The 27,432-nt window shown below is 41.3% G+C and overlaps 1 protein-coding gene across 5 annotated transcripts in view; it reads right to left on the reverse strand.

Moving 5' to 3' along the window:
* The window catches only part of LOC110475561 (ATP binding cassette subfamily C member 1 (ABCC1 blood group)), a 48,485-nt gene that overhangs the window by 19,750 nt on the left and 1,303 nt on the right, over positions 1-27,432 (reverse strand). For 2 of the 5 annotated variants that reach the window (XM_077786852.2, XM_021539818.3), the window contains exons 1-15: positions 26,360-26,519; positions 15,493-15,669; positions 14,630-14,740; positions 13,302-13,439; positions 12,101-12,226; positions 9,205-9,266; positions 8,254-8,385; positions 7,042-7,269; positions 6,208-6,385; positions 5,303-5,464; positions 4,546-4,638; positions 3,523-3,726; positions 971-1,117; positions 548-635; positions 5-74 (exon numbers count right to left, since the gene is read on the reverse strand). In XM_077786852.2, coding sequence (XP_077642978.2) covers positions 5-74; positions 548-635; positions 971-1,117; positions 3,523-3,726; positions 4,546-4,638; positions 5,303-5,464; positions 6,208-6,385; positions 7,042-7,269; positions 8,254-8,385; positions 9,205-9,266; positions 12,101-12,226; positions 13,302-13,439; positions 14,630-14,740; positions 15,493-15,669; positions 26,360-26,407 — 1,964 coding nt within the window. In that variant the 5' untranslated portion in view covers positions 26,408-26,519. Of the gene's footprint in view, positions 1-4; positions 75-547; positions 636-970; positions 1,118-3,522; positions 3,727-4,545; positions 4,639-5,302; positions 5,465-6,207; positions 6,386-7,041; positions 7,270-8,253; positions 8,386-9,204; positions 9,267-12,100; positions 12,227-13,301; positions 13,440-14,629; positions 14,741-15,492; positions 15,670-26,359; positions 26,520-27,432 lie in introns of those variants that run through there. The other 3 variants (XM_085592353.1, XM_085592352.1, XM_085592355.1) reach the window with 2 other exon arrangements.

Below are 27,432 nucleotides of genomic sequence, written 5' to 3' on the forward strand. Positions count from 1 at the left end.
TTACCTGTTCAGCAAAGGAGGATCAGTTTTGGCCCAGCTAAATGTTGCATTCTTCACAACAATGCATCCTTCAGCTGCAAAGAGAAAACTCATATTTATAAAAGTACCAAGCAGCTAAACTGAGTGCTCACAATCCAAAGTCAATCCAAACACACATGGGCACAGGTATAAAGTTAATTCTTCAGAAAAACAACAACCCACTGCTTGCCAAAAACTTGTGTTCTGCTTTTATTGAATTTAGCGAGACAGCAGAGGTCCCAAGGTTACCCTCACTCAGGACCCAGGAGGCACATGAACATGAGGTACACAGAGATACCCACTGCAGCATATCAGCTGCACCTCCAGCTGCAAATCAGTTGTGGAGAGGAAAAACTGTCTGAGAAGGAAGAAGAACCTGCACATAATTTCCATTTTACAAACTCTTTTCTGTTCTCTGTCTCAAATTTATCAGCAAAACCCACCAAAAATGCAGTAAATTTGTTTTAGACAGCAACAGAAACCACCCAAAACCTGCACACACTGATTTGCAACAGGAAAAGAAACTCACCCCCTTTGATGGGACCCCTGATTATGCTGTCTGGATCTAACTCCTCATGAGACAGAAACACCCTGAGGCGCTTCAAGGAGACACTGGCCTGCATGGAAAAAGGATGCAAAATTATTTCTACTCTGCTCCTTATATTTAAGTGCTCACTGGTTTGTGCCACATACACACTATACCATTATTTTGGACTCCTTAAATCCACTGCATAGTTGCTTGGATAGCCAAATTTCACTTCCCAACCCACAAGATGCAGGTGATGTAAGGAACACCTATCCACCATAGCTGGGATTATTCACTAGAACTGCAAGGTCCCTTCCAGAGGTGGCCACATCTCCCCAGGGGTCATTCTCTAAGCAGGGGGATGTAATCTTTCCACCCAGGGCCTCCTCCTGCACACAAAACCCCTGGTGATGACTCAAGTCTTACTTCTACTATGTTGCTGATGACCATAGGAAGCATGTTCAGTGGGAACCTGAGGATGTTGAATAATGCCAGAGAAACAAAGGCCTTCTGAGCATCCAAGATGTTGTTCTTGTCTATCATGACATACACAGCAAATGTGGACAGGGCAACCTGAAACCAAGGGTAAAGGCTACAGTGAGGGTCATGTCTTAAAGCCACCAAGTCAGGAGTACACAGTGTGACAAATGGAATCAGACTACAAATCAAAGAGCAATATTCTGGCAACTTTTCGTTCCTGACAACACTTTTTTCAAAACAAACATATGATTAAAATCTGCTGTTGTAAAAAGAAGTTGATGGCTCCTCTTTAAAAAGAGCTAAGTGTTCCCTTGCCTCACATAGCAGAAATGAAACCATGAATGACCCAGGCTATTTGAGGCCATACAGCAGCAGAAGGGAAATAGAGAAATGATCACTGGTCCTTTTTCATTATTTCTTTCAGTTTTAAGACACTCCTCAAAGTATCAGACATCGGATCAGTAACATACATGGACAGAAAAGTTAGAAGCACCCCAATACTAACCTGGTTTATAGTTTGCAGAGACTACCACAACCCTAGATTTCCAAATACAGCCCACTTTATCATGGACAAGAAACTTGAAATGTTATTGCATGACAAAGATGAAGCCTTTTCTGTTGTGAACTATTTCAGTTTCATACTGAACAAGAAAATTACCCTGAGCCATTGTTATCATGAATCATAAGCTATAAAAATAACTCAAAAAATCCATACACTCATTTTTTAAAATGTATGTAATATTTTACAATAAAATAAAGCAAACTAAGTAAAATCAGACGTTTGCTTTCACAGCTACTCCCTTCATAGTGTTATCTTGCATGATAATACCCTAACACCTCAGTATATCACAAGATCCAGCAGCCTTTTTCCCCACAGACTGCCAATTAAAACAAGAAATCAAGATAGATAAACTTCTGGCATCCTCCCTCCTAAAAGACTTGAAATAATGAGCTCCCCACCTAAGGAACAGTCTCATCTAAGCACAGCATGCACTGAAGACATTCAGTGTTTCTGTTAACAAATCTGACTGCTGTGAAGACGTGGATTGCTCCGGGTGCAGCAGCTGACTCAGCTGTGCCTTGTACAGTAGCTTGTTTGTACAGCCCTGAGTTTGGACAACCCCATCCCAGGGAGAAAGCCCTCCCATGGAGAGCAAAAACAAGACTGGGCCCAAAGAATAACCTGACAAGCAGCATGTCTGCACTCTTGTGCTAGCAGTTAGTCTGCAATGCACCCTCTGTAGCACACAAGGCAGCAGGGGAGGCATGCAAAGCCAGCGGGTCCCTGACACTGATATTAAACAATGCTTTTAAAAACCCTGGCCTTGCAAACGGGAAGGAGTAGAGGATATAAAAGTTCTGAAGGTCAAAAGTGCTTCCAAGTAGGCCCTTACAATAATTTTTTAATCAAAACATACCAAAAAAAAAAAAAAAAAAAAAAAAATCCAAGCAACAAGATGCTGAAGAGCAGCCTTGTGCCGCCGCAGAGCCAGGGCCGCACATCCCCCATGTGTGCTGGGACACAGCTGCACATCACACCAGTCTGCCCTCCCAGGCTCCAGAGAACAGCCTTAGGGAGTCCACCTGCAGGGTTTTATTTAGAAATTTCATTTAATAATGTATTTATATTAAGATAATCTCAGACTTCTTTTAGAAAAGCATTCACTGAAGAATGCAGCTGATGCTTCCCACTCAGGGCGCTGCTTCTCTGCCTTTCATCATGCCCCGAGCATAATGTAAACACTAAAAATGTTTGCAGGGAAGGAATCTGAGACTGGAAAGTACACTTAAACACCTTCAACTAGAACAGCACATATTTTATCCTAATGTAGTCATGGCTTTTAATTGTTTCTGCAGACAAGAGCAATGGCCCCTCGTTCTAATAGTGTCTGAAGCAATTTTGATGTGATCTCACTCTTCTCTCCCTAGTATTAGTTGAAATGTAAGCTAACCACAAACACAGGAGGAATGCTTCACATATCATGAATTTTTATTTTCTTCAAGTAAGAATTTGAAGCCCTCTCACATTACACAACAGTTTTGCCTCTATCATACTGTTCTTACACAGATGCTGGGAGAATCCCAGCCAGAGACACTCCTGGAGCCCAACATCCCATTCAGTCAAGAACTCTTAGGTAAGGACCTGCTGCTGCTCAGAAACACACTCAAATAAGGCATTTTTTTATTCTCCTATATCTGACCATACATTTCATCTTAGATTCCTCAAGTACTCTACTAAAGCAGAGGAGTCTTTTATTTTCCAATACTTTGGCCATTAACTTCTAGAATACAACCAACCTGGATGTTACTGAGTTTCAAAGAAAACAGTAGTGCCTTTCCACAAAGAAGTGGACCCCTAAGTGTTCAAGGACCCACCATTCTGGAGGGCATTTTGGCTCAACTCATTAGAACACAAAAACCAAAAGAAATCCTCAAGTGCTGCCTTGGAAAGCACAATCTCACAAATGAGAGAAGACTTCTGAATTTGTTTCACTTACCAAAAACGGAGCACAAACCCAAGTGAAGGTTGCCATTGCAGCAAGGTAAGCAGATTTTTTGAGGACTTTGAGTTCTTTCTGTCTGATCTCTAATACCTTCTCTCTAAAGGCTAATTCCCAAGCATAAAGTTTCAGAACTTTAATCCCATTGAGAATTTCATTCATCAGCTTAATTCTGTTGTCTTTGCTCTTCATTTGAGCCACCTAAAAACAACATTGCAAAAAATAATTAACAGAGCACAATACTTGGCAGAGCCTCAAAGTTCTGAGCTTTGTATTTTGCAATGGCAAATTTACCTCATTATCATCAAAAGCTTACTAGCTTCTCAAGCAGGAAATCTGAGATACTATCTGAACAAACAAATATGCAGAATTAACAAGATGTTTTAAACCAATTAAAAGAATGCTTCGTGTAACTACAAACCCAAAGCAAGATGAAAACAAGTGTGGCACTGGTTTAAGTGTTATTAACGCTGCAACAGGGAACCCTGGGACTCAGGTACAATATGCAGTTAAAAAATAAGCCAGTGTAAGATGTGCAGCTTGCATCTAGCCTTAGAACAAACTTGATTTTGCTTTATTTTCAGCTCTATCAATGGCTTTTTTCTTCTTCATCTCTCCAAGAAACAAACAAATGGAACAAGCCACACATCCTGGAAATGTCAATATTTCATTCATGGCCATTAGGTTCATTAGGTAGACACTAGTTTGCCTTTGTACTTTAGCTTTTAGGCAAGTTAAAAACTGAACTAATTCCTAATAATTCAGTTACTGGACATCTCATGAAGCTGTCTGAAATGTTACCTTCGTCTTCACTACTGCATGTTTTTAGACCATTACACACAGATAAGCTGTAAGGCTGAAAAATACATGAGTTTGTTTATTCTGAATACACAATATCTCTGACCTTTCTTTCCCTTCCATTTTTAAGCAATAGTTAGAGGAATGGGAAAAAAAATAAGGAAAAACTTCCGGGAATAAGTCAAAGAATAGATGTTTTTTAAAAGCACTAGAGATGCTAACCTGATAGGTTTTTGTCTTCATTGCCATCACAGCATTTATTGGAACCAGAAGGACCATGACAGCCACACCTGCCAGCACTGAAGGACCTAAATTCTGAAAAGTACATAATTGTAAGCATTTCTTCAAACTCATTTTTTAAAATCTTGGCTCAAATCACTGCATACATTACAGAAAATCATTCTGAATTAGGCTTTCAGCTTGGGAGAAGAAGGATCAAGTAGAAGCTTAGGTTAATATCTATATATTTTGACCATTGAAATAAACGTGTATATATATAGCCCCCATATAGAAGTACATATAAAGCAATCTCTCTTTAAATATATCTCTATACATACACAAAAATATGTTTTAACACTGCACTTTTTGCTGATTTGTCTGCTCTTCTGAAGAAGAGTAAGCCCAGTGCTGTGTGAACTAGAAACAGCAAACATCTCACGTGGTTACTCTGAGCACAGAGCCAGGACCACTTTTATTTAAATCAAGGCACAACTGAGATCCTCTAGGTGCTGCAGTCCCCCAAAAGAGAATAGTTCCCCTCTGCATGCTCTCCACAGGAACTCAGATGTGCCAGTTCAGAACCTCCTGCTGTCCTTCCTGACAGCAATGACAAAAGCAGCTCTGAATGGCTTCTTCATAAACAGCCCTTCCTTCTCACTACTGCAAACCCCAGTGGTCTGAACAACAGGTGTGTGTAGCCACAGAATCATGGAAGCAGCACACTGCCAAGCCAAAACAAGAAACAGCACACAATGCTCACCCGCCACAGTAAGTACAGCGCCAGTATCACCTGCAGGGGGGCAGACCAAATCATGTTTATATAGGTAGCCAAGTCCATGAATCTCTGAGCATCCACAGACATCAGATTCACAATCTCACCCACAGTAGAAGTCTTCCTAGCAGAATTTGTGATAACAAGTGCCTACATGCATGTACAAAATCAAAAAACAATTAAAACAACATGAGGACAGACTTAGACATTTGTATTTTCTCCACAGAAGTCAAGTGCTTTACACAACTGCATCTCTTAAATTACAAGCAATCATTTACCTCCTTCATATTCTGTTTACCCTGTACATCCTGCAAAATGCAAGTTGTACAGCTTGAATCAATCTGCTGGGCTTAAGCTAATATAGAATTAAAGCCAATAAGCAAACTTTGGGGTATGGACTGGTGGTTTTATTGCTTGGGGGTATCATTTACTTGGTTTGTTACTTGTTTTAGTTTTAGTGTAAGAAGTGGAATCTTCACTTCTTGTGACACATTTTTCTCACACAGAGCTATCAGTAAACAACTTTCTAAAATGTTCCAGCTTATTCTAAGATGGCACTGCTGGTAAATCCAAAATGAAGCTGTAAATGTAGATGCATCTTTAATTGGTTGGCAATTCCTGCACCAACTGAAGCATTGCACACTCCAAGTGTAAATGAGGAAAGTTTTCTTACCTGGCAGTGAGAAGCAGCATGTTAAGTAGCAAATTAGAAAACTGTCCTCACTTAAAGGCTTTTATTTATAAATTAGACATGCTCTTATTTCTATTAACAGTTAGGAATCAGCATAGCAGTCTTCTACCTTATTACTCAGACTTAAGTGATGCATTCTTACAGTCACAGATATTGCATATTTGTAGTCACAGTACTGTTAAATATTTAAAGAAACACCTACCTTTCTATAAATTACACCAACAATGGCTGTTTTGAGCCTCATTCCAGTTACAAAGCAAATATGAAAATACTGGTGAAGGATCAGTGTCTGAAGACAGGCACAAACAAACAGCAGTACTGTATAAAAGTAGCCCTGCCAGTCTGGGGCAGCTTTGTTATTTACAAAATTGAGCAGCAATCTGTGAAGAGAGAAATGAGTTCTCTTGAAAGATGGAAAACAAAACCAAATGTCATGGTTGCAGCTTTAGGTTATTCCAAAGATTGTACAGGTCATGCAAGCACCTGAAGTACCAAACTTAGATAAAACACCTAAGCACACTTCTTAGAAACTGGAGATCATTTTGTATGAGCATACATCACTCCCTCCTCAACATACCAGTCTGAAACACGAAGTAACACATAGCTCACATGTACAGAATTCTCTTGGAGCTACACTGAGAAGCCTCATATCCCCCTCAGCTGAAATACAGCCACTTGCAGCTCCTTGACTTCTTAGCTCAAAGCAATACAACCCTCCCAAATCCCCAGCTCTGTGGCACCACATACTCTGATGTGTAGGCACAGAGCAATTACAGGTTAGAACTGAGTAAACTCTCCTGCTACTGCTGATTATGTTCCTGCCCTGCCTTCCCAGTGCTGAAAAGGAAAATAAGTTATTTATTGCATGATGTTGTAGTTCTAAAACCAATGGACCTAAATCATGTTTGCTCCCTTTTATGACATCTCTTCCTCATTGTATCGGCTGAAGGCAAAGCAGCTTGGGGAGTGAAATACCAGCATGTTTTAAATCCTGTTCACATACTTTTAATACAATAATAAAGTATATAGGTCTTACTTCAGAATTTCCGGGCCTGCAAACATCAAGAGATCATGTGCTGCTTTAAAGAGGAAACTCATGAGAAAATATGGTCCAAAGGTTTTGTATAACACCTTGAATAAAGATGCTTCAGAGCTCTTCTGAGATGGTTTTATAATTAAAGCTTCAACCTCTTCTGTCACATCACCATTTGAGTCTCCTGGTTTTTGCTGCTTTTTGGGTGCATATAACATGTTTAGTGGTTGCCTGAAAAAAGTAGAGAATGTAGCCTTTATTCAAGCATAAAGCCAACTGGGTTCACTGCACAAATGAGATGTAAATGAGCTGCTTATTGTGATTCTTAACAGTTTAACTGAGTTTTACTGTCAAATGTATTTAATCATACAACATAACTAAATGAACTGGCTGTTCAGAAATGGCTTTCTTTGCTTGGATAGGTAACATTCCTGTAAATCTCTCCCTTAAGTCTGACCTGGGGAATGAGGAACAGAGCTGTAACTCATAAGCTCAAAGAGCAGAGGACATTATTATTATTCTAGAACCCAGTATGCTGAACTTTCATCAAAATCAATGCTTCACTGTACCACCAGAGATAAGAAACTGAAGTCAGGTTAATGCCAAGACATCCCCAATGGACTGAACACATTCTTTTCTTACATCTGGCTTATGCTAAACTCCATGCTCTGAACTTCTGAGGACAAGCTGGATGCAAAACACACTGTGTAAGCAAGCACACAATTTTCCTTCAATGAAAAGGTGCTCCTATTTGCTGCAGCCAAGGATGATGAAAGTAGGATGGAGACCACAGGCATGTAGTCTTTCTAATTTTAGTCATCTGGCTTAGAGGCTCAGACTCCCTATATAGTCAAAAGAAAGGAATAAGCTGCTCACTTTGACACCCTGAACTACCCTCCCGAGGCTTTGCCAACTACAGAGAGAGCCCAAATTACACTGCAGGAGTTTATGTCCAAACACTCCCTCCCCAGGGGAAAACCACACATCAAAAGTCACAGTAATAAGTTTTAGATCATGAAAGACAAAGGGAAAGTCAATGCAGCTCTCCATAAGGAAGAAAAAAAAGCCCTTCTTGGTTCCAGCTCTCTGAGCACTCAAGGACAATCACCACAAAAGCAGGTTTGGTAACAAACACCTCTAAGCAGAGCCTGAGTCACTTGAGCTCTTAAACCTCTGTGTCTTGGCAGAACTGAAAGCCAGGAAAACTGAACTTACCTCTTGGTCTTTGACCACTCTTTTGCCCAATTTCTAGCCAAACCTGGCACTATTTCCTCTGATTTGTCCTCTTTATTTAATGACCATAAATCCTTGGCTTCCAAAGGCTTCCGATAACCCTGAATCATCAACCTGTATTAGAAAGAATCAGCAATACAAATGTAAGAACACCAGAAATGTTTATGTATCTATAGAGACAGATATAGAGATACAGCTGCATCCAGCCCCAGAGCAGCTCTCCACAAAGATGCAAGCAAGCATTAGTGCCTGCAGCAACACAGGTCAAGATGCTAACATACATCCTCCTGTCTTTTCTGGGAGAACTAGACACCAAAACATCTAAGGATCCAGGATATGCCACTGCATTCAAATTTCAGGGAACATTAAACAAAGGATGAAGTGATCTCATTTGAAAATCAGCCAGGCAATTAATATTCCCATGCCTAGCAAGTTTCAAAATCTTTATTAGCCTTTAATTTCACAAGGCAATTTCTTTCATCTAGCTTTTTGTTGGAACTCTGGCCAAGTACCAGCCACAACTATACACCAATATTATTGTACATGCTGTGATTTAACTCACAAATCATACAGCTTAAGTAACAAAGTTAATGGGGAAAAAAAGAGCCTATTGGACAAAAACAGGTTATAATTTTCAATGTCCTAGTTTCTAAATATAGCAATTTCTCCTTTCTTATATTTCCAAAGGAATTTTTTTATTATATTCCTTCATTAAACACATTAAATACAGACTGGCAAAATTTAAAATTACAAAGACCTTAAAAAGGAAGTAAAAAAATATTAATCAAGCTTTTTAAGAAAATAATTTAAGCTATCTAAAAACAACCAACCAAAATTATTGTTGGATTATTATTGCTAATTTAGCTCTGAAAGCAGGATTCCCAAAGTGCCATCTGACTTGAACTGGTGATTTATGCAACAGCTTGATCTTACCCAGTGATCCACCAGAATGTGACTCTGGAGAGGAAAGAAGCACTGAACTCTGGACATGGATTCTAAGAGAGAGAAAAATAAATCAATCCACATACAAAATGACTGCAGGGCCAAAAGAAACAAGCAAAGCAGAAGAGATGTTTTTGGAATTCCTTTTGTTTATAGTATTTTTTCACATTACTAAGACTTGCCATTTCTGCTGCTGAGAGCTTGTTCAGCAAGCACAAGCACAGCTTCAGGGCTGTCAGCAGGCTCCACCACTGGGACACAGGAATAGCAGTGCTGCTTATCAACAACACAACAAACAGCTGAAGGAATTTCAGAGGCCAATGGAGGCCAGACAGTGTCTCCAGATGTTCTGTTCAGTGCCTGTGGCAATGCAAGGTATGCTACCTACCATATCAGGGCACAAATATGTAATTGGGTAGTTAATCATGAATGAAAAAGTCAGTTCTCCTGTTCTTGCAGTGATGTCTTGGGAGTCCACTGACACAGATGCACAAATGAATAAAATGTCTAACTCCATAAAAGCATCCCAAAACACCCCTTAGGAGCCCTGCATCTCATTCATCAAATATGTATGGGAAACTGAAGTATCAATGCACTCCTAACCTGGCTGGGTTCAAATAGCACAAAGAAAGGCAGCGACAATTTCAAAGGTATGAAAAGTTCATTTACTGGGAGAATTTCTGTGCACATTTCTCTCTTCCCTCTTTCAGAGCTCTGAACAGCATCTAAAGAATGCTAAAACCTCTCCTTAGGCATAACAAACCACTGGTTTTACCATCAACCATAACTGAGGCAACTCAGTCTGTCTACAAAAGTCACTAAACATCACTAAAGTATTGTAATTAACACAGCCAGAGCCAAGTGTTTCCAACATTTGCCATTTTTAACTCATGTTTGTGCAGCCTGTACTGTGCTGTCCTGCACTGTGTTCTAATCCAGCTACACAAAACAGAGTCCTGCATTTTCTCTTTTTCACATAACTTCTTCTGCAACCCTTACAGGGAACAATAAGAGTGTGTATCAGAGGGATGCTTTTGGGGTTTTTTTGAAAGGGGATAAGAGTTTCACATTTGCAAAGTATCCAGACGTTTGCAGTAAAATGATGGCAAACAAATCCAACACCCTCAATTAGTGAATAAATAAAAGCTTTTAAAGTCAAAGAAGGGGAAGGGGGCAAAACTTTCAGTGTTCAGCCACTCCTGCTTTCCTGATAGACAGATTTCTACTTCAGCAAATACAGGGAATACTGTCAACTAAATAAAAATATTCTGAATTTTACATAAAGCGCTGTATTGCTTTTTTCCTTTATATTTTTTTAATCTACTTGCTGGTAGAAACTCTAAATTTAAGAGCCCACTAGATCCTGTCCTACCAAAAACCGGACTTGGTTTACATAAAGGCCAAATTTAAAATATTAAAACATGTTAGATTACTTTTAAAATACTACTACTTTTGATAAAATTAAATAGTTATTACACAAATAATTAACAATCCTACTGATTTTCATGCCAGATAGAAAAAAAAGACAGTTTTAACAAGTCTATATTTATGTAATATAAACAAGATACAAAACACATTGCTTGACTTCTATATACATCAGCATCTATATCTCAGAAATGTCATTGTAGTGTACTACTTTAAGTAAACATACACTGAAATTTTACTTAATGCTTACAGACATTTCTGGTTTGAAAATATTTGGCAAAAGGGCATAAAGCAGAATTTAAAGCTAACATGACTTCTTTGCTCTTTTCCCCAACAAAATGAAAGGTTAAAATTTGAAGCCTGCCCTGTTTCCTGAAGACATTCTAAATTCCTAGAAATACTCGGAACAGAAAAACAAACCACTGTGGTCTCAAAGCACCTTGTAATTATTACAACCATGATCAAAGAAGAAAACATTTCCTCACACCCAAAGTATCCTGTCAAATATATTTAACCCCTGAATGAGATGAAAAGAACCAAAAGATGAAGAGGATCCAAAGACTCAGCAATCTGTTCTCCTGCCAGGCACACACACAGACTGCCATGGCCACTGGCACCAGGACGCTGCTGGACAAGGTAACTGTGGCATTCTGGAAGTGAACTGCTCATGGCCTTTCCCACAGTTACAAAGGCAGCATTTATTTCCCCCTCACACATTTCACACCTTTCTTCACCAGTCAGTGTCACTGAACTGCCATCAAACCAGAATCAGACCTTTTATCAAACTGACATTCCTAAACTCAGCACACCCAAACTCCAGGCAGTGCCCAGTCACCCCTGGGACCCAGAACATCTAACCCAGAGGGGGTGCAAGGATGATCCAGCATCTCTTGGGTCACTTTAGATCCATGCCATAAAGCTGGTACATATAATTAAGAACACGTGCAAAAAAGATCATGTCTAGGTAAAATTAAACATCTACATCCAAACCACCCTCTAGCATTAGCTGCTCTTGCATCTGAGCTGGTTAAATCTTTACTTGACACAAGAGTGATAAAAACAGAAATCAAACAAACATCTGCCGAAGTTGGAAAACTTTCCAGGTCTAAATTCTTCCCCATGTTCAAATGAAAGTGGACCCGCATGTTACTGCCTACTGAACATATCAGATAACCAGGAGCACAGCATTTCAAATCACTATTTCCCACTGACTGCCAGCAGCACTACTGAACATAAATACATATAACTTACCCTTCAGGAATGCTATTCAGCAACGAGGGCAACTGTATTTTTGTGCTTTTTCTTGCATACAGTCCCTCCCTTCCCCCAGTTTAGCATGCTATGGACTTTTTGCATCACTAAATAAAAAGCAGAATTTTAATTTTGGGAGACTATGGCCCTGTAGCTCATTACATAGAATACTGCACATATGATACTTGGCACTCAGTACAGACTCACTCACAGGATCATTTACTGTTTCAGAAAACAAAGGTGGTTGCTCTGGAAAACAACACAGGATGAGCTCTACTAATACCAGGACAAAGTAGATACAGAAGGTGGCATAACGAAATGCATCCTCATGAGCACCCTGCAAAGGAAGGTCATATTCCAATTAGAAGGCTTGAGGAATTTATTTTAAATAACATGTTATGATTAACAGAAAACAGCTCCTTACTGTAAATTCTGCAAACTAAGTGCTACACTACTCATCCCTGTGCAAATTAAAGTCAATGTCTATTTTGATAAAGGGAAGGTAATGAGAGAGGAAAGGATGTGAAAGACACATTTATTTTTATTCAGTCATTACCATTAAAATACAAGCATGAATTTCTTACATAAAAAGTTCTCTTTAACATATGGTTTGTGCCAACACAGCCCCAATTTGAAGTCAGTGTATTCCTTACAGGGGAAAGACATTTATGCACTGGGTAGCAAGGAGTAATAAAAGCAATTTTTTTTAATTCCCAGAATTAAAAAATTACAGAGAGCAGAATTTACATTACACTTTGTTCCATTATGTGCAAAATTTAGAGGTTCTTTCAGTTTTTAAGACTGGGACTGATGCATAACACATAAGCCACAGAAATCAAAGCACAGGTATAGATGGCATGCCCCCAGTAAAATCTCATTCCCAACAGCTGAAGACAAAAGTTTTCAAAATTGCCAATGCAGCTTAAAGGTTTGAAGAAATAAAAGAGCCATTTTCAGGCAGCTCCACAATTAGTCTGATATTTGAGGTGGTCTTACTATAGAGCAAATTGGTATAAAAATATTTCACTTTGATTTTGTCCCAGCAGCACTGAACAGTGTTTCAGGAAATCCACTGCACAGTCAACAGGAAGACGACACAAACACCCAGCCAGAGCAGCTTGACAGCAAAGATTACACAGAATTTGAGTGCACCCAAGCAGACACATCCGTTTTCCCCAACAGGCAACCCAATTCTCTTGACAGCTGTTGCTACAGTTAAAATCACTATGAATTTCATGAGCATTTCAAAACAGAAGACATCAATTCTTGCTTCCTTTGCTTTTACATCCCAAGGAATGCAGGTACACTAGATGAATCATTAACTGCTTTGACTGGTCTAATTGCCAAGCAACTATTCTATCACTGCAGCATTTGGGATCATTTTCAACTGAACGAGGCTAAAAGTCACTTACCATATTTAAGGCATTTTTTATTTTGGATATAAAAATCAGTGTGGCACATAACAATGACATGAGCCAGAAAATTGTCATTACACCAGAAGACTGGACTCCTTTTATTCTTTCATATTGTATCAAAAATGTGGCCAGCAACTGTAAAGAAAATAAAAATATAGTCACAAATTCAGTTTTACAATATGTTATGCACATGTAAAAGGTACTGTGCTAAAGCCTGCTTATTTAGCATTTCTAACCCAGTATCTCCCAGGCCTTCTAAACCCTTGAAATTTTAAGTGTAATTCAAAAATACATTTAAATAGGAAATTCTCTGTATCAGTAAAGATAAGGAGTAGACAAAAAAGGAAAATGCATTAAATAGAAATAAACAATCACATACACAAAAGTACTGCCAACCTTTACTTCTTTACTTTTCTAGTTCTATATCACAAATCAACATGGAATTAAGGCATTTCCTCACTATCTCTTTTTCAAATAATTTTTCCATACAAGCTGTAACACCAAGTCTATTTTGTGTGTTTTCAGAGTCCTTTAGGAAGTGCTACATCTCACTTATCTACTCCAACATGCATTTTCTATCAGCCTGACAAAAGCTTGACAGTTGCATTATTAAATGACCACAAACTACTTAACAGCTCTTACATTTGTCAGTATATCTGAGGACTGTTTGGGGTTTTTGTTTGGTTGTTGTTGGGGTTGTGGTGTCCCCTTGAGCTTCCAAATCTGTGATAAACCTAAGGCAAATCAATAGCAAGGCATCTTCCTTGAAATGCAGGGATTTTGGTGTGGAAGCAGAAAACCTCAGCACATCTAGGTCAGAGGAGGTAGCTGGGGACACCTGTGTGACTCGTGGCTTTCAAGGCTTTCCACTGTGCCATCAACAGATAACCCACAAAAGATAAACACACAAGAATGTTATATGAGAGTTTGTAACAAGGTATTTCAGCAATCCTCCTCCAAGTTCAGGGGTTTGTATTATCTAGGTTGAATCAGCTCTCTTGAGTTGATTCCTCTACCCTATGCCTGAGCCAAGCTATTAAATGGATGCTAGCTCAGGCCTACCAAAATAAAACAACTGAAACTGCACTGTGTGCTGATGTGCAACACAATGAACACAGACAGGAGAGAGCCTGACTTTCCTCCCTTTTTTTATTAAAAGAAAGCAGGTATTTGAGAGTCAGTATTTCACAGCTCAACTACAGAATAAGTCTGTATATAAAGTATATAAAGGCTGCAGCTTAAAGGATTGCAGCACTGTGAATAATACAGAGATGGTGTTATTGCTCACAGCTCTGCATGGACAATGGCTGTGCAGAAGAACTTACCATTGTTATACCCAATACTGTAGGGCTAATGAGAAAAATATTTTGACTTCTTTCCCAGAAAGAGTAGAAAAGGTCTGCCCAGCAGACTATCCACAGTATTAAGCCCAAAGCCTGCAATAAAAAAAAAGTGTATTTAATACATCAATTCACAAAGATAATGCAGCACAATATAGAGATGAACACTAGATGTTATGTGTTAGCAGGAGGCATAATCAGATCATATCATTCGGGCAATTCTACCACATGCACAAAAGAAAAGCAATTTGGCTTTAATTATTGAATTCCTACTAGAAAAAAAAAAGTTTACTGACTTTTAATACCATGTAATTCAGTCTATTAAGAAGCAGAAGGCTGGTGGCCTGAATAACAGATTGCAGAGGAAAAAAACCTCTCCAATACAGCATGTTATTACAGCCATTCTTAAAACTTTGCACTTATTCTACGGGGAAGAAAAAAATCAAAAACACTAAATAACTATTTCACAATAGAAGTTGAATAGAACACCTGCAGCAGCCCTAGAAATGCATGCTGTGTAACTTAAGAAGCTGACAGGATAATAAATTCTTTTTATGATAGTAATAAGGGCCTTGAGAATAAGTTGCCTTAAAATAAGTCTTTTCCAACTGGTCTTTAAAAGGATTTGCGTGTTTGTTGCCATGCCAGGGTAAATTTCAGAAAGCCTGATAAAAGGGCAAAGGAAACAGGAAAGGCTGGGAAATCAAGCACAAGCAGAACAATTAAGTTATACCTGAAGTGTGCACACAGGTCAAGAGTGATGCTCAACACTGTGCTAAAACACAGCAAAAAAGAGATTCCACTTCCCAAAGAAGGCTGGCAAGTTGTGATTTCAAAGAGGCACGTACCGTTTTGGCTTTGTTCAGGTTTGACACTTGGATGTACCCTCTGTCATGACGTTGAAGGTACAGGGAGTACACTGGGAAGCAGAGCCACAGGTAAATGCAAGGAATCCAGACCAGGACTGTGTTCTGAAAGCACAGGGTGAAGTCTGGATCTTCTGTGTGCCATGTCAGATTCCAGTCCTGGGGCAAAAAAACAGGCAAAGTTACAGAAAAAGCCAACACTGAACTTCAGTATTTGACAATCAGAAATAGGGACTCAGAATAAAAAAACCCACAACAAGGCATAGAATCAAGTAAAAGGCTCACCCTTGCAGTTTGTTTCCAACTCAACAAGAAGAGGATGTAAAATGACATAATTCAATGTTTTCTTACTTCTCTCAACATGGTTATCAAGCCCAAGTTAAATCACCATACAATCAAACCAAAACCCATGTTCACAGTAATAAAATATGAGCATTTTAACTACTGGCACAAGGGCTATTCACAATGACAGACTATTCAGTAGTAACATGAGCATTCCTACCATATTTATGATTGTTCTGAGTTAGGACAATCTCTTGCAGTAAATTTTACCTTTAAGTCACTGACCTTGCTGAAACCTTGCAACACTTTCTCTCAAGTGCTGTAGATGTTTGACTCTCCAACAGAATAATGCAACACACAGTATTGCAGCTGTAGATGGACTGCAATATTCAACAGACAAAGCATTGCTCCCAGGCTTCTGTTTAAAAGTCACTGAGCCAAGAGCAGCAGTCGCATGCCAAAAGGCTTGTTGACTATAGTGTTAACTTGTCAGTGGCAAAGCATTTTTTCAGGCAGTTGCAGAGCTTACACTACACAAAACACCAGTACCACTACTGGGACATAATGTCAGTAATCCTACTCCTTTATAAAGCCTGAGCTGGTCACTGAAACAGGTGCCATTATCCACATTTTATAGATGAGGAAACAGAAGCAAAGGGAGCTGTACTGCCTGTTCCCTCTATTCCAACATCAAAGCCAAAAGCAGATCCCACTGCCCAGAATCACCACACTTTGATCCTTGTCGGTCCCCATGTTCCACTGAATAAACCGCTTCAAACACAATTACAAAGAGAACATAGATCTAAAGAGGAATGGAAGATACATTTTCTTTCCCCATTTCCCTCAATTTCTATCAGAATCTAGGACTTGATACAGCAGACAGCATACATAGGACACCCAGTATTATATTCCCATAGCATTCTAAAAATTCTTCTCACTTTGTATCATTTTTAATTTTTCTTTTTTAGAAAAACTCTGAGCCAATTCAAGAACATTAACACTGGTAGAACATAAGACTGCCCAGTTATGTTTGACTGTGTCTGTGCAGGGGTCACAAGTTGTTCGTGACAAGGCAGTGGCTGTGAGATGCTGTGGGCAAGCCACATGCTTATTGAGTTTCCTGACTGCATAACTCATCAGAAATTTCAGCTGAGTCATCCTTACATTTAGCCACCACACAAATGTTTTTGGCTTTCTAAGTCCCAGCTGCACTACTCCAGCACAAGAGCCAAGAAAAAGTCACATGACTCTGCAGAACAGTTTACAATTCACAAATTAACATAGTTATAAGATTATACAAGTAAATCAACTGGATGTAATCAGCTTTACAAGAAACAAACAAAAGCACTGACATCTTTTAATTGAACAAACTTTAGGAGATCTACTCACTGTTTAGAAAGTTTTTAACTGTAAACTTCTTTTTCCCTGTTTGGAAATGCTTGCTATAAAATTAATCTGGCAAATACCAGCAAGGTCAGGGCAGGTAACACATGTCATTGCCACGTGGCAAAATAAAAGCAAGAAGTGCTGTATGCATGACTGCTATGCACACTGGCTGGAGGATATTCTAAAAACATGCAACCTTCCATTTGACTCTCAAATTTACAAATTATCTGGAGGTGTTTGATTCTGCATAAGAGGCAAGAGCATACAATGCAATGATACTTCAGGGTACAGAACAGAAAGATGGAACAAATGGGCAATTTTGGGCAAGACTATGGCTAGAATTTAACAGCAAAATCAGTTCTTTCGTATGTTTCCAGGATTTCATCCAGATGCTGTTGCTATCAGGTAGGAACATGCTTAGTCTTAGAAACACTTCTCTGTACAAAAGAAATGGCAAAACACACAGTGGCAGAAGCCACTTCCATTTTCCATTCATTTCAGGTGGCAAAAGGCAAGGAACACGTGAAGAGAGACAGAGCAGTATTTTCCTGCCGATTCCCCAGGCTGTGCCCACACAGGGCAGTAGCACAGAAGGAACAGAGCTGCAGAGCCCATCCCTGCTCCGAGCATCCCACATCCTGACAGAGCCCCGTGCTGGGTCACAGCTCCCAGCACTGACCCACTGCCAGGCAGGGTCCCAGCCAACACCAGCCCAGAGGTGACACTGGGACACTGCCAGCAGGCGGGACACGTGTGGGACACAGCAGCAGCAGCTCTCAGGCTGAACCCAGCTGGGATCACCATCAGTGGACAAAGCCAAGAGGAACTCAAGCCATTACAAAAGGCAGGCATGGCCCAAGTCTGCATGGAGGACACCACAGCTTTAGGAGCTTCCACTGCAGCGGGAAAACGTGTCACTCTCACCATGAAACCAGCATGCAGTCACATTTAAATGATAGGTTCAGTTACACAAGCCTATACTAGTTGTGCCAGCAGAAAGTACATGCTTTATATAAACCCAGATTCAGGTTTCGTTTCTTCCATCACAAGCAAAATGCAGAAACACTCACTGAAGCAGACCTTTGTATTTGACATTCATTAGCAAATTAATCATATAATTTTGTGATTCAAGTTTTAGAAACATTGTTTTAGCAAGTTGTACTAAAACATGAAATTACTCCATTTTTCTCAGCTCAGAGATTAACCGTTTTGATTCTGACAGATCAGTTAACTCTTCTGCTTTGCAAAGTCACATCAAAGACAGATACAACCACTGAAAGCCTACACAAACTAGCAGCCTTCTGCCATAAAGGAAGAGGAGGAAAAAACAGGGTAAAGTCTATAGTTATTAGACTGTCTAATCTGGAAGCAGCCTTTATTTTAAGCTGTGACTGCAGGAACCCACTGGAGAAGAGTCAGTCTGATCCTTGTTCCTTTCTTGGTAGATGCTGGCAGAGATACACTGTTGGCTTAGTGTTAGTGTAGTCCAGAAGAACCATAACTTGGATGTTAAATAGTTTCAGGTTGGTTTTTTTCTTTTCAAAAATTCCTTAACAATTTTAAAGTTTCCCAGAATAGCAGATGGGTATTTTTAATTTTACCTGACCTATTTCTCAGTTTTCATTTCTATCATCAGCACTATGGTTCAAAAATACCAGTCCACAGTTCTAGTACCCTGTAGCATGTTTTCTTTCATGGCACAAAAAAGCTTCCTATCACATCTGAAATGAAACCCTCTGTCTACAAGGAGGGCACAAAAATGCTTGGCATTCCCCAGAATCAAGTGGATTCATTCACAGGTAAACCACTTACTTAACAGTGCATAAAACCTAGGAAAATTAAGACCTATATTAACTTCTGTCTAAAATTTCAGGAACAGGCAAGATAAAAAGCATTGGCAGTAAAATTGTAAGACAAAGTTGCAACACAAAAGGCCAGTTATTCTGCCTTTGCTGAGGGAAGACAGAGCAAGGACAGTTGCACGCCTCTTGCATGGCTGATCTGAGAAATAACAGTATTTGATGCTGGCTGCCTCTCCTGGCAGCCAGGAAAGGCTGTCAAGTGAGCAGCCAGGAGTTGCTTGTTCTCACATCAATAATCCCACTTGACCCACAGCACATTTTAGAATTCTCACTGGCAGAAATGGAGAGACCCAAATTGCTTGGTTTCATGCCTGCTGTGTGCAAGTGTGCTAGAGATGCAGGCTGCCAGCCACACTGTTAAATCCACCTGCATGAACCAAATTGTGATTGAAAAGTGACTTAAAACACTACCACTCAGTTATGTAAAAAATGAAAATACAAAAGCACACTGGAATCTTAACATCATGGTCAACTCTTACTCCTTCAAATGGAGTTTGACACTGACATTGTGTACCCACTACTTCAATATCACCCACAGGTAAGAACCACTTCCCTTGTAATACCAAGATAAAGTTTCTCAATCTTATCTTCCCAACAATAAAAAAGACTTTCTGTTTAATGCAATGTTTACACTTAATTGAGTGAAAGTAATTAGCTCTCTCAGGTATTAACACTGTAATTGCAGCTGACAACTTTCACTATAATAGTATCATCACTTTCTCACTGAAATAGGAAGTCTTACAATCTGCTAGCTCTAGATACAGGACTGAAAAATTTCCCAGGGTAGCACCTATAAAACCATGAGCTGACTGAACCACTCTCTCTGTGTAGGCTAAAAGCCAATGGCCTCATCTATCTAGGACAGCAAATTTCTTGCCTCTCCCCAGACAGGAGATTTGGCAGATCTGACTGAGCCTACATCTTCAGAGGAGCTGCATCAGTGCCCAAGAGGAAGGGGGGTAAGGGAAGTGCAGAACAGGACCTCTCTCTTTAAGGCTGCTTTGAAGGAGCTCTGACCCTGCTTAAAAAAGCCCCTGACACCTGATATGCCATCTTTGTTCTGCCATTCACGTTTTGGAGTCGGATCATGAAACCTGTGCTGAGGCTCACCATTTCTCTAAGAGCATGTTTAGAATGGAGCCTAAACAAGCACGACCATGGCACAATCTTCACCAGCATCAGATCTGCTCTGCTGTGCTCACTGCTCAGCCTTCATCACAGGGAGTGACAGGTTAGTAAGACAAGCAACAGATATTCGTACAAGAAAAGTACTCCAGAATCCCTACAAAAGTTTTCTAGCCCAGCTTCCCAAGATACCCTGTGCAGACTGTGACCTCAGAAAAGGGAAGACATCATGCCTCTCCTTCACTTCAAATTCTGAAACCTAAGCTTTATTCTTGAAGCATCTTAATGTTGTCAAAGACAAGATTGTTAGAGCAAGAGGTGGAAAAGTTACAAAATATAATAATCACATAACAAACAAGGGTCCTAAATTTTTTTATCATGTATATAAAGAATATTTAGGGGAGGGAGACACCAGTGTTTCTAGTAACAAGAAAATGCCCTTAATTTCTCATAATGTTTTCTATTAGAAATGGTTTTAGCAAGTTATAAATGGTTTTAATGGTTTAAGTTCTCAACAGTAATTACTTACATAATGCTGATTCAACTTGTTAACACAGACAAGAAAAAGCCTCTACCTTCCAATAACTAGTCCTTAAATCCTGAAACTGAACTTAAATCAGTTGTCTGTACCTCCTTGTCCCAAATACATACATGAGTATTTCCTAGCATTTACATAAAGTTGAGCTCCTTTATTACAGAAGCACTGCATCAGCTGGAACTGTGTGTTAAATTCCAAGGAAAAAAAAGCATATTTTTCTTTTTTATTCCCTTTAGCCTAAAATAAGAAGCAGGTGCTAACAAATTGCCAGAGAAAGGAGCACCTGCAGCTGTGGCATTTACAAGAGCTGAGCTTTGTAACCTAAGAAGCTGAAAGCCACCAAACAATGGCTGTTTTTTTGTGTCAGAGAAATGTATAACAGATTATATTAGAACTTGCAAAATTAAAATTTAGCCTCTCTCTACAGATGCTGCATTTCCATACCCTGCCATATCTGCAAGTACCATGACAAAACATTTAGCCACTTGACAATAAAATATTTACAACATCTAGTTTCAGAACCTAAAGATGGTTTTTACCTGTCTGCAAAGTTTTTCACTGAAATCACTGTTACCTAAAAGGACACAAGAAAAAGATTCCTGCTCTCATCTCCTTGCAGCAAACACAGGGCTTCTGCTTAGTAATGCAACAGCCTGTACCTTGAGTTCAAATCACAGAGAAGTTTGAACACACCTGGGTAATAATCTTACCAAGGGACTAAGGTAACAGCTTAAGTTGGGATAAACTGTATCTGAAGGTACCACAGGTGCAAAGAGTGAGAAACCAGTAATGCAAGGAATTCTGACTCTATTAAAAGTAAGCTAAAGGTCAGTACCCAGCAGTAGGCTTTTTAGAGAAGTGACCCAGAGTGACTTCAGCCAACCCTGGCTGACCTTCACTCGGTCCCAGTATAGCACAGTGTTTCAATGTAAACTGCACTGTAATTGCATGAAATGGCACAAGTTACTCAGGCATTTAACTTTTCTGAGCAATTCTTAATTGCCAGCTGTAGAGTGGCAGATGATCTGTTCAGAAAATCCCCATCAACAGAAGATTATCAGGCTTAATTTCCCTGTTTTTCCCTTAAATTGATCTATTCTGGATCAAGGGATATCAGTTTCATTCCTAATCTAAGTTTAATTTTTCTATGCACATTTAGACCACCCTTGTTCATAAATGTAAGAAAGCTGATAAATAACCCTCTGGCTTTCGTTGCTAAAAAACACAACAGCCTAGGCATAAGAATCATGCAATCTGCTGTCAATCACAATAAAGCACCATTTTGTGTAAAAGTTTCCTTGTTTATCACTCTGCTACTCCTCTGTTCCAAATGCTGTGCACATATGACCTTCCTGTGTCAGCGAATATATGCAGTTTTGTCATCTGCACACTCTTTAGCAGAGACTAAACTCTTGGCTTTTATCAAGTTCACCCATACCCTCCCACAGCACCTCCAGGTCCCTCCCTAGCTTTGCCACAAACACACTGAACAAGCACTGAGGACATAATCTTCCGGTGCAAGAGCTGCAGGGTTCCAAGAGCGTGCCAATTTTCTGACTATCTGATAAGCCACAGATCTTCAGAACATGAAATTGCTCCTTACATAAGAAGACTGGTTTTTCTTCAGAAGTCTATTTCGGTAAAACTACCAGTGTCTTCATAAATAACATAAGCACAGCAGCTGTTTGTGTCACACAGTATCACTTCACCCGTGTCAGTTAATAATTGCAATGCATTAAAGAATATTAATACTTTTTTTTTCTTAATAAAATTCTATTGAGTTACATTATGGATCTCTCCCACAACAACAAAGTCAACCAAATACAAAACATAACATCTTAGACAAAAAATAACAAAATACTTTTTTTTAGGCAGTCAAATATGCCCAAAAGCCTCAGACAGAACTCTACACGATGGCAAAGGAAGCAAAGCCCAATCCCTCCAAGTTGGTCCCTAGATTTTGTGTATGAGGCTCTGCCTCACCTTCACTCAACCCAGTCTGTTCTTCTGTAGTTTGTTTTCACACAAAAAGAGCTAAACCTGGCACAGTGTGTGGATACCACTTCTTTACTAACAGTGAAGAGGCTTCACAAAAGCTTTCTGAACAAACAGGGAAGAAACAGGCCAGGGTTTACAGCTTGAATCATTACAGGACTCTAGTTTTCAAAACAAAACAGAGAAGCTGAAAACTTGCTTTTCTCCTTGAAGTGAATGCAATTACTCACTTTCAATCATTTCTCAACAATGAAAAGCCCAACTAGAAAACTGTGGGAAAAAAATTCTGCTAAATTTCCACTGAAATAAAGAACTTATATAGAAATTAACTTTAAAAAAACAAAGTGTCTGCCTGTGAACAACACAACAGGAATTTATATTTATATAAACCATTTATGTCACATTCCCTTAAGTATTGGCAAGAAACTCAAAAGTTTCAGAGGCATATTTCCCACTTCTTTTTCATGAAGCCCTATTGAGAGCTTTGAAATCTCAAAGTGTCACAAAAACCGTTAACCTCTTCCTTTAGCAATTTCAAACATGAAAAGACTTCTCTAAGCATGATACTGCAGAGTTTACAAGCTCTGAAAAACACTGAAACCAAGATTTTATTCAAAGAAAAGCCAGCAGATTATTCCAAAATGCACATGCACCAACTATGCACGTGTGAATAACTCCAGACAGGCAGGTCAGGAGGCCAAAGTGTACAGTTCTACATCTGCTGTGACACTTATCCTGCTTACCTGGAACCACACTGCTCCTCACCCTGCTTTACCTCTGCCTTTTTGTGTGCTGCTATTGAAACAAGGTAGGCTGTGCACAGACAGCAGGGATATTCTAGCCTAAGCTATCTCAGTGTGTCAGGTCACAAAGTTTTACAGCTTGAACAGGCCCTTAAATTCACTGGACTGGAATGCAAGCAGTGCACTGCGATTTTTCAAGCTTTTATTGTTGTCAACAACTATCAGTAAATAGTAACTTCATCTTGCACAGATGTACCTTTCCTTATATTATGGTTGGAATATCCATTCCGAGACACTCAGTGATGGTAGAGCAAGCAAGGATTAACTGCACTTGTCCAAAAAGGGAGTCTAAAGGAAGCAAGATGCAGTAAAGTTCTATAAAAGAACTATATGCAGAAAAATCTGATTGGACAGTTAACATACTGAGTAATGTGGGAATCTTTAAATTCAGAGGGTTTTGGGAAAGTTGTAAAAGGCAAGTCTTAGAAACAGCAGAACTGAAATTAGAATGAAGTGGTAGCTACAAGATTTGTTAGTACCCACCCTTCCTAACAGGACTCCCAACAACTTGTTGCTGTGTTGCAGTAAGTAGGGACACAGAGACAGGTTAGACAGTGAGAAAGAAGAAATAACGGAGTGAAGAAGATGGCAGTCTTCCTTAGGTTCCTGACCTCTCGGAGTAAGTACTAAATAAAACCAATCTGTTTAATTCTCAGACAAGAACTTTCAACAATAACATTCCTTGGGCGTGCAAACAAGAAAAATCCTGGTCAGCAAAGCCTAAGAAGATTAGCATACAGTTTTAAGGGTCCATTAGGTCCTTTCAGCCACAGTCTACCCCACAATTTAAAAGTGAGTTGCCCACCAGAAAACACATCACCTCCTTGAAGCTGAGAAATCCCTCTGCTCCACTAGCAGGGCTTCAGAACCAAGCAAACGAGCTGATGCAGCCACCACAAGAACACAGTAACACGTGCCACTGTGTATCCAGCTATCACCCAGCTCTGTGGAGCGAGAGAATGCAGTCCAGGAGCCAGGAAGAACAGCGGCCCAACCACAGGACATACCTACAAGTCCAGTAAACACTGCATATACAGAGACAATTTCTGAAAATACACTAAAACTTCAGCATTAAAGAGCAGCAATAACGGGAATGTCAGAAAAAGCAGCAGCCAGAGTGCCCATAAGCACCCAAACTGGCATTTCTACTCTGCCCTACTGGGAATGATGCAACAAAGTGCAAATAGACTGTTACTTATGAAGACAAGTTCAGCATGAAGGAAGACTTTTCCAGGCACATCAAGCCCTCACTCAAATGCACAATTATTCCTTTGCAGAATCAGATCCCAGAAATCAAACAACCATACCCACAGGATGTGGGATCTTCAGCTGGAAGAAATGAAAGGCAGGCTCCATGTGATTTTGAGAAGGATGATGAATCCCAAAATATTGGGAATCAATGCAACTAGTGGAAAAAATGTATTGAGTTGTTTTACAGAAATACCAGAAATTGCTGTAACACACATGAGAACAGTTCTCCTAATAAAAGAATCTGCTGCCAAAAATCCTATATAAACTGGTTGCTTCCAACTTCATCTGTGTAATGCTTTTGTCTACCTCAAGTTACAATTCCACAACTCAAAGAATGAACTGGCAGCTCTTTTTCACAATCCTACTACTCTCTCAAGTCAGTTTTTCCAAAAACTCATTCTGAAACATGTGTTCTCTTAAGCCCTTCAAATGAAAAGTCTCATTTGAGGAAAGAGAAAAAAAAAAATGTATAATGACAACTCATAATTTAGACAGTTCTGAAAAACCTGAGAAGTAGCAGAAAAGAGATATTAGTATAAGCAATATAAAAGCAAGTTAGCAAAGTCACTTTTGATCAGCTGGAAAAAACTAATTGTCTTGGTCTTGATTATTTTAAAAATATCTACTCAGTAATATCCTAATGGTTCTTGAGATAAATAGTACAATTGTATCTATTAAGACATCTGATTCTATTTTATTTTTTCACTAGTAAGCAACTCATTAGCTTAAAACTATTTGGCAAACATCTGATGAATACACAATAGTTCTCTCTTCCCTATGCAGACTTGAGTAGCTCTCACTCCACATTTATTTTCCTAATTTCCAGCTCTTCCCTTCCTCCACGCAACCTACATACAACCAGTTTGCTCCCGAGATGAATTTTCACTCCGGTCCTGCTGTCCCAGGTGCCTCGCTGCTGCCGGACCCGCACAGGATGCCGTGTCTCAGCTGAGCAGGACCCCAGCGCAATGTCCCCACATGGCCCACCTGTGCACAGCTGCCTTCCAGCCCAGCACAGCACCTGCGCTCACCACTCTTCGTTGAGGAAGAGCGAAAATGCTGCTGCACAAACGTGCGATAAAGCTGCAGAACGCGCTGGTCCGCGGCCTCCTGCGGCCGCCCTCGTGTGCCGGCAGCCGTGGGACACCGTTATTGTTGTTACCCCCGGGTAACGCAGCCGAGCGGCCAAAGGCGTGGGCACAGCCCTGCTCCGGCCGCTCGTTCCAGCGCTGGGCAGGCACCCCTCGCCCTTGCTCTCCAAGCATCTCCCTGCCGGAAATCCCGCACAGGAGGCTCCGCGACCCGGCCCTGGGGACATCGCGCCCAGGCGGAGACCACGAGCCGCCGGCACGGCCCGGCACGGCCCCGCCGGCCCGCGGCCGCTCCCGCCGGTGCTCCCGCCGCGCACGGCCGGGGCGCACCGCGGGCCCCGCGCTCTGCCCGGGGAGCGCCGGCGCCCAGGCTCCCGCTGCCCCGCTGCCGGGCGCAGCCCCCTCGGGCTCCGTCACCACCCAAGCCCCACCCGGTTCCCCGCCATCCCTCCGTGCTGACACCGGCAGCCGCCGCCGAGCCGAGCCGAGCCGCCGCGGCCCCATCCCGCCGCTCACCCAGAAGGGCTCGGAGGCGTCCGCGCTGCAGAGGCTCTCGATCCCCATGGAGCGCGGCGAGGCGACCGCGGGCTCCCGCGGCAGCGCTTCCCCGTCCGCAGCTCTCCGGCCCGAGCGGCGGCGGGCGGGGCCGGGCCGGGCCGGCGGCGCCACTCGGAGCCCTGATTGGCTCCGCGTCACGGGGATGCCGAGCCGGGGCCGCCGCCGCCCGCGCTGCGCAGCCCCGCTCGGCGGGGCGGGGGCGGCCGGCAGCGCCGCGTGCGGGCACCGGGCTGCGCCCGCAGCGCCGGCCCGGGCGCGACCCGCGGGCACCAACGCCTCCGCACCAGCGCGGGCGACGGGCCCGGGAGCCTCGGCCGGAGCCTGACGCGTGCCTTCGTTCAACGCAGAAATGGCCCCGCGCCCCCGGCAGCGTACCGGGGCGGAATCTCTTCCCCCGTCCGGACCGCACCTCGCACCGCACCTCGCACCGCACCTGCCCCCGGGCTGGCCATGACGGTATCTCCCTCGCTGTGGCACCGCTCTGGCCCCACGTGTCGCCCGAGAGGTAGCGCACCGCCCCGCTGGCACCCGGGCCCTGCGGGACTTTGCCAAGGCGGGGTCCTGGGGGAAGGCCCCAGGGAAAGCCTAAGCTCACCTTCAAATAGCTCACTTCTCAGCGCGAACCAGTTGTACTGGTTTCAATGCCCTTAACTAGTTCAAGTTGACTAGCACAAACAGAACCAAAACAACTTCATCCACAACCAGGTTTGCATTAAAATACGCAGTAGTTGAGCTAACTGCACAGCCCTGTGGTTGCACTGGGTTGTGTCTCACGGTGTCTTCACATCCTATTTGAAACACATCAGTTAAATCCAGTCAGCTGGCCTGACTACTGTACCAGAATAGACCAGCTGGAGTATGGTGGTACATATGTAGGAATGGCATTGCATGCTGCAGGAAATAGCAGGGTGGTTACATAGTACTCTACAGTAACATCTGAAATCTTTAATCACACAAACCTCAATTTAAAATATTCTCGTCCATCCAGGACATTCATGGCAACAGGCAAAGTTGTTAAAAAGAGACAGATC

The sequence above is a fragment of the Lonchura striata genome, chromosome 14, assembly GCF_050655825.1.
Source record: "Lonchura striata isolate lonStrDom1 chromosome 14, ASM5065582v1, whole genome shotgun sequence".
NCBI lineage: Eukaryota > Metazoa > Chordata > Aves > Passeriformes > Estrildidae > Lonchura > Lonchura striata.